This window comes from Melopsittacus undulatus, chromosome 12 (genome assembly GCF_012275295.1).
Source record: "Melopsittacus undulatus isolate bMelUnd1 chromosome 12, bMelUnd1.mat.Z, whole genome shotgun sequence".
Classification (NCBI taxonomy): domain Eukaryota; kingdom Metazoa; phylum Chordata; class Aves; order Psittaciformes; family Psittaculidae; genus Melopsittacus; species Melopsittacus undulatus.
The window spans coordinates 5419611-5435010 of NC_047538.1; the positions used below are offsets into that span (position 1 = coordinate 5419611).

The 15400-nt window shown below is 46.9% G+C and overlaps 2 protein-coding genes across 2 annotated transcripts in view; both read right to left on the reverse strand.

Moving 5' to 3' along the window:
• Positions 1-2439: 2439 nt before the first annotated feature.
• LOC117436859 (forkhead box protein E3-like) lies at positions 2440-3066 on the reverse strand. The gene has a single exon (XM_034068413.1). It carries the CDS (start codon positions 3064-3066, stop codon positions 2440-2442), a length of 627 nt encoding a protein of 208 aa, XP_033924304.1.
• A 1975-nt stretch (positions 3067-5041) lies between these two features.
• The window catches only part of TMEM201 (transmembrane protein 201), a 28638-nt gene continuing 18279 nt past the window's right edge, over positions 5042-15400 (reverse strand). The window contains exons 7-11 of the mRNA XM_034068094.1: positions 13204-13421; positions 11569-11640; positions 10289-10579; positions 9676-9807; positions 5042-9229 (exon numbers count right to left, since the gene is read on the reverse strand). Coding sequence (XP_033923985.1) covers positions 9132-9229; positions 9676-9807; positions 10289-10579; positions 11569-11640; positions 13204-13421 — 811 coding nt within the window. The 3' untranslated portion in view covers positions 5042-9131. The remainder of the gene's footprint in view (positions 9230-9675; positions 9808-10288; positions 10580-11568; positions 11641-13203; positions 13422-15400) is intronic.

The following is a 15400-nucleotide window of genomic DNA, read 5'->3' on the forward strand; positions in this document are numbered from 1 at the left end:
GGATGGATTGAGCACAACTCTTAGTAACAAGGGAAACTGGGACTAGGAAGAAGCATAAGGGTCCAGTTTAAACTGAGCTTGGGGAGGAAAGGCATTTCCCTAAGTCTTTATGGGCTTTTCTCCCCAGTACCTAAATCAGGGAGCACAGGTTGTAGTAACTGGCTACAAGTTAAAGTTCCATGGCCCACCACAGGGTTCCGAGGAGAACCCATGCTCTGGACCTTTACCTGGGAAATAGGAAATCCCATTTTTCATAGGGATGGGATGGAGCGAGAGCCATAGAGAAAACCCTGAGCAAGTCTCCTCCAAGACTTGGTTTCTTCCCCCTTTTAGCTCTAGATATCCATGTATGAAAGGGCACACATGCAAAAAGCACTTTCCCCTTTCAGAAGGTATCTACACAATAGAGTAGAAAGTCAGTGTCCAGGTCCATCTAAGACCAACTACACCACACTCTGAAAGCAGGATGGCACCATTAGTTTATACCTGAGGGCATATTGAGTCCAACGTGAGCTAAAAGCTCACACACAACCACACAACTGGTTCACACATGAGGGCAAAGTCAGTTTATGCATGTGCAAAACATCATTTAATACCTGGACACACAATCAGTTAATGCATGAGTGCACAATGAGTGCATGTGTGACTGTGGAGGTTCTTACTGTTCACACAATGGAGTAGGATAAAGATAATCCTACAATGGAGTAGGAAAAAGAAACATCACAAGGAGAAAATCTGGGTCTATTTGTACTAATACCAGCCATGCCATGTCCTGAAGGCAGTTCTATTCGAACCACAGCAAGTATCCAAGAAACTGGTTTGATCTGCCTATTATTTTAGATGAAAATGGAAGCCCTTTAGAAGAAAACAGTTATTGCTCTTCTAAGCTCCAAAGAGCAAGGTCTGTTTTACAGACACCAGCTGAAACATCATTAGATTCAGTAACCTGCACTTGGTGCTCAGCTGATGAAACAACCTGAGGAGCACACAGAAAGACCTTCCAAAACAACTCCTGTTTCCCCAATTCAGCACACAGTGGAATTAATGGGGGTGCAGAGGTCAAACCTAATACCCCAGATCCAGCAGCTGTAGTTTCACACATGTGCTATTCATCCACATCCTAAATTGCAGCATGGACTTAAAAACCATTCCAAAACACAACAGAAATATGTTTTATTGTAACAAAAACCCAGTCAGGATTTGTTTCACTTACACACACCACCAGCTACAATATGCAACAGTTCTTATGTGCTAATGTTCCACTCTGGGGAATGAACTGATTGGACAACCAGAGTCTGAAGAGAGGTTTTCAAAGCACAGTAAGTGGTTTGGTGTTCAAGATTATCAGGAGCTACATCAAAAATGAGATTAAAAGAGAAAAAGCAACCTGAGAAATCATAAAACCACAGGATCTTTAATACATTGGCATCCCACCATAACGCTGCCATCCCACCTAAATCTAACAGTATTTCCAGCATTATTTACATCCTACCACTAGGTCTTAAAGATTATATTCAGAATCACTTTGTATGTATAACAACTGGAAAAGTGGCTTTAAGTTGCACCTTCTGTCAGGGATGACCAAGAAAGCATCAAAATAGTTTGCATGCTTTCTGAAGCCATAGCTCTTAGGGAGCTCTATTTAATAAACAAGTCATGAAACAACACAGGACAAGGGCTGCTCTTCGCATAACTCTTTGGACTCTTCTCAAACTTAGAACATGGTTCTTCTTAGAAGCCTGTTTTGCCTCTGAACCCTTGAGGAAAAAGCATAGAAACTACTCCCTCTGAAATCAGAAGGGGAAAAGACCCTTACATAGTAATTATAACATCGTTTATAAGAAACATGTTAACAATGAATACATATGTAAATGTATATATATAACAAGCAACAATACAAAATACCTCTTTACTGCATGAAAACTCCCAGAGGGATTCACTTCAAACACAAACCCACACGATTCCCAGTATTACTCCGAAGATACCTGGGGTTTGGTGGTGTTTGTCCCATGTCCCCCCCAACCAAAAAAATCCATAGATTGTTTTTCCATAAACCTTTAAAGAAAACCCCCAAAATGCATTTAAGGACACTTGAAAAAATAACTCCCCTGCATGACCCGTTTCAGGCTGAGCACCTACATGACCATGCAGGTATTTGCAGGTTCGAGAACACCCAACAAAGCTGAAGCATCCTGCACAAGTTGTGCAGCTGCCTTTCGGGCTCGCCTCAAAGTTCAAACAACACAATCACAATACACCCCCCAAACCCAACCAAGAGAGCGCGATTCAGCATCCTCAGAGCCCAGAGGAGTGAGACAAGGCGGCACATCTCAGTCACTGCTTCCCAGACCAATCTTCTTTGGGCATTCCCAGCACCGGAGCGGTTTTAGGTCTCACACCCAGCCGCGATGCGGGCTCCAGCTCTGCCGAGGGGGGATCTCACTTGAAGGCGCTGTGCGGCTTCGCACCCCGCTCGCAGATGACCCCGCAGTGCGGCTCAGCGGGGCCGGGCACGGCCCATGCGGGCAGCGCCGGGAAGCCGGGCGGGCTCCATGCGGGCGGCTCGGGGCAGCGGCAGCCGCGGGGCAGCGGCAGCGCCGCGCAGGGCCCGTGCGGGCAGGCGGGGAGCGGCGGCAGCACCGGCGGCGGCAGCGGCCAGGACGCGGCGGAGGGAGCGGGCGGCGGCGGCGGCGGGGCCGGGGGGCTCTGGGGCAGGTGTCGGCGGCGGCGGCGGTAGTCACCCTCCGGGAACATGTCGCGGAAGGCAGGGTCCAGCGCCCAGTCCCCGCCGCGGCCGGGACCGTTGGGGCCGGGGCAGCGGGGCAGGCGGCGGAAGCAGGGGTTGAGGCTGAGGTTGTGCCGGACGCTGTTCTTCCAGCCCTTGGGACAGCAGCGGTAGTAGGGGAAGCGTCCCGCGATGTAGGAGTAGATGCCGCTGAGGGGCAGGCGCTGCTCGGGGCTGGCACGGATGGCCATGGCGATCAGCGCCACGTACGTGTACGGCGGCTTCTGCGGGGTCTCCCCGAAGTCCTGTCCTGCCGCCTCCCTGCGCTCCGCTTCCCCCATGGCCGATGCTCCCCCGTGCGCTCCGGCCCCGCCGCTGCCCCAATAAACCCTCTGCCAGCCGCCCACCCCCCGGCCCGCTCGGGGTCGCGGGCGGGTCGCGACGTCGCTTCGGCTCCGCAAACCCAAACACCGAGGAGTGGGGCACAGGAGGAGGCGGGGAGGGGACGGGGGGACACGGGGGGACACGGACACCGGCCCCGCCGGCTCCTGGGGCAGGGAGAGGCCATCCCCGCGGAGCTCCGTGCTGCTGGGGCAGCACCTGCAGTAAACCCGGCCGAGGGGATCGCTGCTCACGGTTCATGTGGGGTGAGGAGCTCTGCAATGACCTACACGGGATGCTCCTGCCCCACGGGCACTGTGCTGCATCCCAGCAGGTACCGAGGGGAAGGTGGAGGAGCGGAGCACAGCACTGAGATTCCCCAAATAGAATCATAGAATCCCAGACCAGTTTGGGTTGAAGGGACCTCAAAGCTCCTCCAGATCCAGCTCTTTGCCATGGGCAAGGGCACCTTCCACTAGAGCAGGTTGCTCTAAGCCCCTGTGTCCAACCTGGCCTTGAACACTTCCAGGGATGGGGCAGCCACAGCTTCTCTGTGGCTTCTACCTAATTAGACATTAGAACTTCTTCCTAATATCTAATCTCAATCTTTTCTCTGTCAGTTTAAAGCCATTCCCCCTTGTCCTGTCACTACACGCCCTTGTTCCTGTACCAGTACAGTTAACAGGTCAGTAAATACCCCTGGCAAAGACACTTGTGGCAAGACATATGTGAACTCACAGAAGAAAAACCTTGTCTCCAGATGCACCCAAAATAGTTCAAAATACGTCCTTGTGGAAAGAATTGTTAGTGGGATGACGCCAGTAATGTCATTAAAACACAGGTTCTCATTGGAAAAGTGTTTCTTTGATCACCCTTAATGAATTAAGAATAAAAAAACCCACCACCAGCCCTTAATGAAAAGAAATGATGACTCACTAGCCTGGAAGGAATCAGCTCCTCTTTTCCAAAGGCTGTACAGAACATCCGTGACTATCAGGCTGCTGTTCTCAGATTATCAAGCTACCAAGAGTAGCTCAGTGCTGGGTCCAACAATGCTGCCAGGTCTCCTGGTTTAAATTAGAATACTTTGGATAGAAAACTTCCACTCTAGATGGAAACAAATTATTAAGAATGAAACATCCCTACTGGTTGTTAGAGCGGGAGAAGGAAGCTCTTTGCTGGAGCACAGGAAGCATCACCTGTATGACCACCGCTAGGGTTTCTGCGAGCCCTGTGTATTGGAAAAGGAAATACATACAACACCAGTGGTGACAATAAAAACAGATTCAGGACCAAACTGGTCTCTAACACTAAAGGAACAGGGGGAGAAAGGAGGAGTGAAGTGTATCCCCTCCTGCACAGCAATACACAGAACTTCTCCAGGTACTGAAGGAGAAGACTGAACACATGCCAGGTTCTAAAACAAACTAGCAGCATATTTTAACAAAGTAAAGCGTAAGTCATAAAAGCAGGAATGGAGGCAAACAGCCTTTGAAGCCTGTGTCCAAAAGCTTATGCCACCCATCTTCATTTACATTACAAAATAAAACTATAAATTAGGCACCATAAAACAACATAAAAGCAAAATCTTGGAAAGACTTTCCATTTCCCAGAGGAAAAATATCCCTGAAGTGCCAAATGAGCACAAATCCCAGTTTGAAGTTCAGAACATCACTTAATGGCAGTAACTGATTTCTCTTTTCACTGATGGAAAGCTCTCAAAGCATAACCATGTACTTCCCCTTCCATCTCTGAATCATGGTCATGAGCTTCCCCAAAGCTCCCCAGGCTTTGTGCTTTCTCTTAGTCCACGCCAGCTTTAAAAGAGTGATGAGATCAAAGTTAATTTGACCAGACACACACACACAAGCACAAATAATGTCTCACTTTCCCACCCCAAACATTCAGCTCCCCAGAAACAGAATCACACCCAGGTGAAAACTCATCTGGTTTTATTTTCTAAAGAAAAATATTCCTCTTTGAACACAAAGCATCAACTAAAAACCTCCGAGGAACAGTTCCGCCTCCCCTGGAGCGCATTGAACTAAACTGTACAGTGTCAGAGCTCCCCACACAAGTACACACACATTGACACAGTCTGCCTTTCACAGGAAATCAGGTTTAGGACTCAGAGTTGACCTCCTCACCCTCTCTAGATACCCAATCCATCCCCAAGTACTCTGTGTCCCTTTGTCCCACCACAGGTCACAGTGATGGCAATTTCTGGAATCAAAGTCTATTCAAGAAAAGTAGGATTGGCCAAATTGTCCCTTTCTGATCTTCTAACAAATGCCTGTGAGAGAGGTTAAGACCATAGTTATTTCCAGGACTGGTGCTTGGAAGAAACAAATATAGCAGCATCCACAGGCAACACAAGCCCTTCATTCCAGCTGCCCTGTTTAAGGAACCCAGTCAAGTTCAGCAGTGTTTTACAGGTGTTCCCAGCACCCAAGAAGAGGGAGTGGGAATAAAACATTCAAAGGCCAAATCACAGCCAAAAAGTCAGTGAATCTGGCCTACATACGCCAGCAATGAGGAATTTCCACATTGCCACAGTGACCAATGGCATGTTAAAAATTTATGTAAAAACATATGATAACCTTCAGGAATCAGCAACTTGTTCTACCAATCCTCTCTATCCCATCAAAGGGATGTGTGCATTGTATTTGTTGCCTCTGCCAAACTGCCCCCATTGAAGCACTGGAACCAGACTCGAGAATCAAATTCTTCCTACTCCAAAGAGCAAAATCATCAATAGTTTCTGCAAGGTCTCAGAACATGCCCAACAAGCTCATATGCAAAGTACCTGGGTGTTTTCAAGGGGAGGTAGGTAATGAAAAAGGTCTGGAAATGGAGCATATTTATATCCCACACAATCATTAACTGTTGGTATTAAGTAATGCTCAAATCTATCAGACCATTTTCTCAGGATCTTTTCCATTCCATACACTCCAGCAGTTTTTACAGTAGGAAAGACATTAGAAAAATAAAATCTCACCCCTGACCAATCCTGTCTGAAGATCAGCATCATCAGGCACAGACTTTGACAGGGGGGGCCACATAAACTTCAGTTTCCTCCAAACCAGCTTCATATAGAAAACAGCAGCAAGACAGACACAGTATCTAAGAGCTAGATTAAGGCCAACAATATAAGACAAACATGGGCTCAGATCTTCTGAAATGATGAAACCCTCCAAATGTTTCCATACACATGCATGCACACGTGCACACACACACACACACACACGTGTACTCGTGTGTGCTGCTCAAGCAAAGGCTTCACAACCGTGAAAGCACCACTGGAGAGTGTTCTAGCACCAGAATGAAATATAGTTGGTTGTCTTCCCTCTTCAGCAATAAAATCCAAAACCTTTATATTGCTTTGGACAAAGTCACCCATCCAAGAACAGTTTCAGTGAGCAGATCCAGAAGTGCAGTGACAGGTTAAAGTGTTCCTGTTCTGGAATACAAGCAAGAAGAGGTGTGTTGAAAGGCTGCAGCTCCTTGGTTGCTGGAAAGGAGGAGAACATTTGTATTGCAATCCAGTAGAGACAGAGACCGACATGGACTCCAGGCGAGTGCGATGGTGAGGCTCAGCGCAGACTGGGAGGTGGAGGTGGGAAGTTTGCATACACAAAGTCACAGTGCACTTCTGTTGGCATAATAAAGACAAGCAAACCCACAGCATTTTCTGGCAGGCTTGTCTCTGCATAGGAGGCCCCTGGTATGCTGGAAGTCAGGACAAGGATCCATGAATGGGATGTTGCATGCTGCACCAGGGCATCACAAAACTCAAACAGCAGAAGTCTAAGTAGAAGCTTCTAAGTTGGTTGCTAGCATCTTGCCTATACACATGCTCAAATGAGCCTGCAGAAGTCTATAAAGGGGACAAAACTCTCTAAACTGCAAGGTTATGGGTCCAGTTTGGCTACAATGATTCATGCAGGTTACAAAAGAATCATCAACCTGCATCACATCTTTCTGCTGCAGGTCTCTATCCTGGATCTAGGCCTTTGTACAGGACGTGGTGGCTGTGTGGCCCTTTACCAACACTCTAAAGAGGCCAAGAGAAAGGTGCAGGGTCAGAAGTGACACCTCCACAGTGTCTCAGATCAGCACGTGTGGGCAGAGGTCTGTTCTCTGCCTGTAAGATGCAGAGCAGGAGATAAGCAGGCCTCACTAGGAAGGGAGGATGGGGAGCAGCAGCTGGAAGTGACTGCTAAAAGAAAGCAGAAAGAAATGGAAGAGACAGGGAGATCTGTCAGTGCTTGACTTACCAGTAGTAAAGCCCATTTAATGTGTCATAGTGTGCTGAGTAGAGTCTGGCTATCACTCCCATGATGTACTGTGTTAGGAACTCAAAACATGCAAGGGAAACAATGAAGTGAAAGAAAGGGTGATCATCACTCTGAGGTGTGAACCAGCAGATACACTTTGCTTCTGTGCACATGCAAGAGTACAATAGAGGGAACAGCAGCAGTATTGAAAGGGAGGGAGAGACACAGTAAGTGTAACACTAATTCAAGATGAAAACACAGGACAGTGAGGGACAGGAAACTGGAGTTTGAGGTAAAGGAGTCCAAAGAAAAGGACAATAAAAACCCATCTTAATAGTCAGCCTTGCTTCAGGAAATACACAGCTAATGGCAGGTGGCTTTCTCTCTTCACCACATGTCCTTGACACATTGGTGACTTTGCTCTCTGCGCTTGGGATTTAAGAATCAAAACATCAAGACTTTCTTTGTTCCTAAGATGTACTACAGCATTATGAGTATTCAGCACTATACTCTAAACGGCCTCTGAATCCTAAGCAATGCTGAAGTCTCACCCAAAAGCAGAAGTGCCCAAATGACAAACTGCTTTTGAAAATCTAGGGCTACTTCCTTTGGGTTAGGAAAGAAGAATCTATCCAGAAGGTTGGATTGTCCTGAAGCAGGTTTGGCATTCCCAGCTGAGAGCACCTTGGCATTTAACTAAGTAAGAAATACCTTCAATGGTTACTTAGCAAATCCCAACATGAGATTGAAGGTTTCTGGATAAATGTCTACAATCAGATAGCTCCTCATGTATCTTCTAATAGAACAGATTTGTGCGGTGTACAGCAAGAACAAGGTGCTCCAGTGAAAGAACCAGCAGAGCTGTGAGCTGAAGCCCTCTGACCATGGTGCAAATCACAGAGGGATCCTTCCTCACTATAGAATTCACTGTAACAGAATTAATGCCTCCTGGGTAAAGCAAAGCACAGGCTTCCTCCTCCTAATGCAAATCACAAATGGATGCCTGCCTGGGGTTTGTGCACTCCTACAGTAACAGTGCTGGCTGAAGGGATGCACAGTTTGTGAGAACCAGCATGACCAGAATGGCAACGGGTGAAAGTGGCCTCAGGGCACAGCCCAGGTGGAAACACATGAACAGAGAAGATGCTAGAATATGCCACAGCAGCCAAGGTCACCCGTGTGCTTAGGCAAGCTTAAGGCAACTAAAGAAAGTTCACTGACAATTTAGAGGAGAGTGCCAAGAGGAAGAGAGAAGAGGAACCACTGGGCAAAGAAGCTGGGAATGCTGCTACAGTAGCCAAAGCTCAGCACCAGCTACTAAGCAACCCCTCTTCTCCAGGCTGTTTGTTCCAATTCTCCTCATTTTACCAGCACCATCAGCATGAGGTTCATGTGTCAGAAAGAAGAGCTGGGGATAGGTTCCTATAAACACAGCTTACACATTTTCAGGCTTGTCTCTCAGGTCAGTTCCTTTGAAAGAAAGCATAAGGGCCATTTGATTGGCCTCTCACTTTGAATTGGAGCTCTCTGGGAATCCTGCCACCTCCAGGGACAATCCTGGGATATGTTCTGCCTGGAAGTGATGGCAGCAGCAACTGGGTTCCTTGTCATGAGAGCTGAGTAGAAAGTAGTTCACTAAAAACCAGCATGCACCAGTGGCATGGCCATTAGACATGAAGCCATGGTTGAATCCTTCTTGTCTCCTCCGAAGCAGGTGGAACCAGAAAGAAAGGGAGTGTTGGCACAAATCAACGCAGGCTCCGGTAGACATAGGCTGATGTGAAGATAGCGTTGAGAGTCAGACTCAGGGCTAGCAGGCCTCGGAGAGCAGAGTTACCAAAATGACCTTAGTAGAAAAGGACAACACAAAGAAAAGGAATAGTAGAAAGAGATATTAAAGAATTGATGAGACAAATAACAGCAAACACTGCTTGTGCTCTTTTTCTCTCTGCCCAGCATTTTCACCATAAACAGAAACTGCTGAAGCACTTCTGTCAGGACAGATTCCACTGCTCTCTTTGGTTCCATTTTCATCTCATTGCTCTTCTCAACACCCACATCCCCACCCCTCTCCTTCTGTCTCAGTTCAGTCCTCTGTCAGTATTCTTCAGACAGTCCAAAGAGCAGGAATAGCCTTATTAAGGCCTTAGAATAGCAGTCAGAAGATCCACTTTGCTACTACTTGTTTATTTGATCTGAAGATCAGATCACTACTGCAGCATAGGAAATACCTCAGTTACCCCCACAGAAATGCTCACACGTATATGAAGCACTCAAATGACTTGCACCTACCTCTCCAGCCTGTCAAATCTTCCCCTTTGGTCGTCGTGTCAACCACGCAGGTAGATGAGTGTGATGAATGATCCTCCTTTTTGATGGAATTATCACTGCAAATGCTCCCTCCTTCCATAGCAGATCTTACATCTGCAAGGAAAAAAAGGTGAAAATTCAGAAGGCACCACTGGAAACCAAAAGCAGCAGAAGTTACCAGAATAAAGCTAGAATATGAGTAATGAATGGCTGCCTGTTAAGAGTCATGGAAGGATTGAGAACAGGGACTGGAAACAAAAGGCATTTTCACTGCTGTGCTGCAGAAGGTGCCTGCATGTTTGTCTCATACACTGTCCATATCAGTATCACCACATCTGTGGTTAAAGGAGTTATCCAAACAAGGCTGTAAACAGTGGCAGTAGTACCCCTGGGGCACCACTAAGTGAGAAAAGGACATCTGAGGCTCTCCAGGCCAGTGGATTCTGAAGGGAGCTGTGGTATCCCAGCAGTCATCACCATCTAGGTTCTTCCTGAAGGTTTCTCACCTATTGTGTACCTAGATGATGCACAGCTCTGCTTGCAAGCCAACTCCTTCCTACAAATGCATTTTCAAGACTGCAAGCTGCCAGCATACCGTTAATTCCCCGCTCGCTGAGGTTCTTCTTTGGAAAGGAGGACAGCTCGGTGGCAAAGATGTTGCTGTCTGAGTGGGTGTGCTCCTCTGAGCTGGATGGAGTGAGCTGAGCTTCATTCTGAGATGGGAAGAGCAGCAGCCTCTGTCCTTTCAGGTTGAGGCGGGCAGGGCTGATGAGCGGCCGGCGGTACCGCAGGGAACCCGAGCTGGAGGTCACAGAGCCAGCCACTGATGGTGCTGGGGAGGGGATGCGGGAGGGAGCACAGCTGCCTGACAGCAGGGAGAAGTGCTCTGGAATGGAAACAGCCCGAAGAGAAAATGATGAGATGATAATGACACACAATAGACACCGTTTCCTTTAACAGTTCTACAAGATGTTCCATCCCTCACAGTGTTCAAAGCATGTTGGATGGGGCTTAGAGCAAGCTGCTCTAGTGGAAGGTGTCCCTGCCTGTGGCAGGGGGTTGGACCTGGATGAGCTTTAAGGTCCCTTCCAACCCAAACCAGGCTGGGATTCTATGATTCTATAAGAACAGGGTATAGGAGCTGCAAATGTCCAACACATCTCGCACTAAAATTCTTTATTCATTTGAATTCCCACATAGCAAAACATGGAGAAATTCCACATGCACTTTGGTAACTCAAGAACGACTTAGACTAGAGAAGGGTTTACCAGGACCTGAGTGAGCTTTCTCTCTGCTCAGTTGTGTCCGCTCAGTAGAGCCTGTTTTGCAGGTAAATGAACTGTTCTGGCATGTCCTTTAAAGGCTGTTAGGAAAGAGCATCAGCATGTGAGAAGGTTTGCATTAGCTCAGGCTGTGCCTGTATTTCCAGCAGCAAATGCTTAGGCAGCACAAACAGCCACAGGATCCATCTGGGGTCAGGAGGGCAACAGACAGGTCACTGGAGGACATGGGAGCAAAAGGGCAGAGCAGACAGGGCAGCAGCTCCTCTGGCTGGGAAAGTGGAACAGAAGAGCTGCCCTAGGAATAGTTTAGTCTCCTGCCAAGGCAGTCTCAATTCAGCTGTAGAGCAGGGAAGGGACCTGGCTTTGTCTCACTGGGTTCAGTGCTCTCCCAGGATTTCCAGCACATCCAGCACCTTATTTTAATGCAATCCCACATGTAGCTGGAACCCCCTCTGCAGCATTTCTAACAGCAAACCTGACATTTGCACTGGGATGTGAGCAGGGAGGAAAGAATTAAACTTGGATCATCTGTTTCAACCCACACCCTGCAAATCCTGCAAAGAGAGTTGCTCTGGAAGGCCTCGTGCATTACCTGATGTAGGAGATTCCTTGGACTGAGATGACTGTGAGGCTGGGCGACTTCCACTGAACAAGTAGCCAGAATCTGAAGTGCAAAATGAAACAGTTTGAACCCAGCTGGCTCAGTCTGCACCCCAAAAATGTAACTACATCAGCTTGTCTCAGAAGGGGATGGGTAGTAAACGCAAGAAGGAGAAACATCCCTGTTTTCCTGGGTAAGCTACATGCCAGCACCAGGATAATCCACTTTTCCCAGCTGCCACAGAACTGGAGTTTACCTAATGTCGCACAGGAGTAGACGACAATAAAAATATACACACAATTTAGTTGCTCTGAAAGCAGCAACAGAAGGACAGGGCAGCTTCCAAAGGTGGTAACTTCTTCACCTGCTCCTAGCAAAGCCGCTAGATGACTCCTGAATACCACATCAAGTTCACATTATCTACCCTGTGACTTAGCACAGCTGGGGTGCCTCAGCTTTGACAGGAAGAAGATGAAGATATGGTTGTATCCTTTTATACTCAAGCTCCAGCAGCTCTCTCCAGTCTGTCTGGCTTTGCAGTGAGCAAGCACAGATCTCACAAGGGTGGCTCTGCATGCAGGGGGGATCCCAGCTGTCTGGTGCGTTCACACCTGCCCTTCCCATGCCAGTTTGGGAACTAGGAGGGTGCAGGCTGTGCCCAAAGCTGCTGTGCTGCCTGGCTGGTCTTTCTCTTGCTCTTTTAAAGGAGGTGGCAAAACTGCCAGCAACAGGAGCTGGAGAAATGTTGGATGGAGTAAAAAGTCCCTGCAAGATTGCTCTCTGCTACCATGCTGTCCTACAAACTGCCCCATTTTGGCCTCTGACCTTTTGGTAATCAGTTACCTGCTTTATAACTCTCCTTGAGCTGTAGAGTCTGATTCCATGCATCAGTTAGAGACACAGGAAAGATTAGCTTTCCTTGGATGGAGACTAGCGCTCGAATGCTGTTTTCCATCTGTTAGTTTCTGACAGAGCAAAACTGAGGGCTTACTGAGATATTGAGGGTCTTTCCTTAGGCCTAGAAATCTTTCCTAGATCACACAGAGCCCTTACAAACAGGAGAAAATGGAGTCTCTACAGCAGTTTCAATAGTTGTGCTAATGCATGTAAAACACAGACTATGAAGAGCCTGCCTTTAGCTCTGCTCCCTTCGGCTGCAGCAAGAAAAGCAAGCTACACAAAGCAGCTAGGGGAGGAGCAACCACTCTTGCCAGATCAGTTATCCTCATGCTCCCAGTCACCTCCTAACACTGCTCTTTTCCATTCCCACTTCTATCTGCTCCTTCTGTCTCTCTCCCACACACTAGCTTGTGCTGTACCACCACAAATGACTGGAGAAGCCTCTGGATTTCAGTAAGCAGACAACAGGCAAACGCTCACTGAGACTTTCTGTTTCACCACAGTGGCAAGAGTAGGCTGCAGAGTATCTTAATGCCAAAACCAATGCTCTGTGCCACAGGAGCAGCAATCTCTAAATAGAACTGTAAGATGATGTCCCTGCTTATTGCAGAGGGGTTGGACTAGACCTTTGTAGGTCCTTTCCGACCCAAACTATTCTATGATTCTATATGGATACCTCCCAGCCTGCTTCCTTCTGAAGCACTGCACCATTGGGCACACACTTACCTGCTCTGGCCAAGGAGGGGATGGTACCCAGTGAGAGTGCCCTGTTGAGACGACCAGGAAGAGAGGAAGGAGAAGATCTGCGTGGGGACCTGAAGAGCTGCTGGTTTGTCAGCTGGAGAATACTGGGTGGTGTTGGGACAAAGAGAGATGTAGCAGGGGAAGTGAAGCCAGTCCCAGTGCCGCTGGGGAAGAGAGTAATGGAATCCCCAGAAAGGTACCTGCAAATGACACACATGACAGACATTTAGCAATGGGAACCTTCCAGTAACCCCTCTCTCAATTGTACTTCTTGTATTAACAGGTTTGGACTCATTTTTCAGTGCAGGAGTGCAAGATGCAGAATGCTCAGGAGTTTATGGGAATGTTCCTACACTTCTGAAGCCAAGGAAGGAAGAACTGCTCAACCTCACTGAAGTTGTTGTGCACCAGCCTGCCCCATGAGACAGGGTGGGATAAATGGTGGAAGAGTTTAAGAACTCAGGTGCAAACAGACATAGGACCTTGGTTCTCTCCCTGCCTGAGGAAATTACTCAGAGCCCACCAGAATGCTTTACAAAGTCCAGATACACACAGGACTATTGATGGAGCCCACCTTTTGTTGTGTGCACATGCAAACAACAGGCTTAGAAATGTCATGACTGGGAAGCAAGTGGTTATCTACACTTGCTACCAGAATCAGCATCTTACCTCTGATGCCAGTCTAGAGAAAAGTATGTTTATGGGTACCTAGATAAAGCTGTAGACACAAGAGCTCTGTTTTAAAACTAACATTCAAGCCTCTTCAATACATTTGCTTTTATTATACTTCTGTGAGGTAATGAAGACTCACTGCCCTCATTTTAGATAGGAAAGAGAAGCAAAAGGAAGCTATGTGACTTGTTGAGAGTCACATAAAACTCCTGTGGTAGAAGACAGACACAAACCTGGGTTTTTCAACCCTAAATTGATACTTAAAGCATTACATTTTCCTTTCTCATATCATAATTAGCCCCGAGTATGTACTAGCATAGCCATTCACAGTATATGTAATATGTAGCATACTACAGGAATTGTCTTGCTTTTAGTGAGTAAAACCCAATCTCTACTACAATAACTGGGGAAAATGTCAATTGGCAATAATGGCCATTGTATTTCTAGGTCTGTGAATTGTTTTCAATGGGCTCTCTCCAAGTGCCAGAGTGGAGCTGTAGAACAGCACATCCAACTTGAGAACACATGACCAGAGAGAACAGACAGAACATACTAAGGGTACCTGTACCAGTGAGCTTGATTTTGAAGTGCTACAGATACAAACTGGTTTCTATTCCGCTGTATGGAAGGACTTTGTATTTGAAAGTCCTCACAGTATTTCACACTCGGTTACTATATGTAAATAAACTATGCAATCGATGTCTGATACCCCATTTCCTCACCTACCTTTGCAATGGTTTAAGATTTAAAGATCAACCTAAACTGAACACCCTGTCAAAAACCTACTCCTATTTTTACCTTCTTTATATGCCACCTTGCAGTCATGTACTGATCTTGGTCTGTACGTAAGGTTTAGCTGACTACATTGCATCAGAAATGAGGGGTCAGCTTTGCAGTCTCACTTGTGTCCATATACCATCAAAATGAGCATTCAAAGGTTGAAAATACAGGAATTTTGTATTATTTTGCACAATTGAACAAAGTACAGGAAAGAAAGTCTAGAATATGAACAAGATCTCTCAGGGATCTCCTGTAAGCTTTTGTTTAGTTAGAAATAGGTAATACACTTGTCAAGTAAGTCATGATGAAGTACTAACCAAGTATGAAGCATATATATTTTGCAATAGAGAGATCAGGCTTTGCAGCATACAATCAACCTGCAGCATTTAGAGGGTTAATCACACTTCTGATGATAACAGAGACAAGATGAGAGCAGCAACATGGCTTTTCTTCTGTCAGAGGAAAGCCAGCAGTAAATCAGAGCGTGAAGGAATACACAGATCTCAACCTTGAGCTGTGAGGTGATTTATGCACATGCCATTCACTCTGGGAGATTAAAGAGGTGATGCAGCAAGATTATGCAGTGCTAGTATGTCCAGAAGAAGCAGTCTAGAGTTAAGATTACAGTTTAAAATAGCTTATGGAACTACTTATCTGCTAGTACGAGGCAGACATCAACAATCCCGACCAGCTTAATCAGGCTGAGCAACATCTGAGCCAACCAGCT

Coding starts and splice junctions, on each gene's coding strand:
- LOC117436859 (XM_034068413.1), bottom strand. CDS start 3,066: ATGGGGGAAGCGGAGCGCAGGGAGGCGGCAGGACAGGACTTCGGGGAG.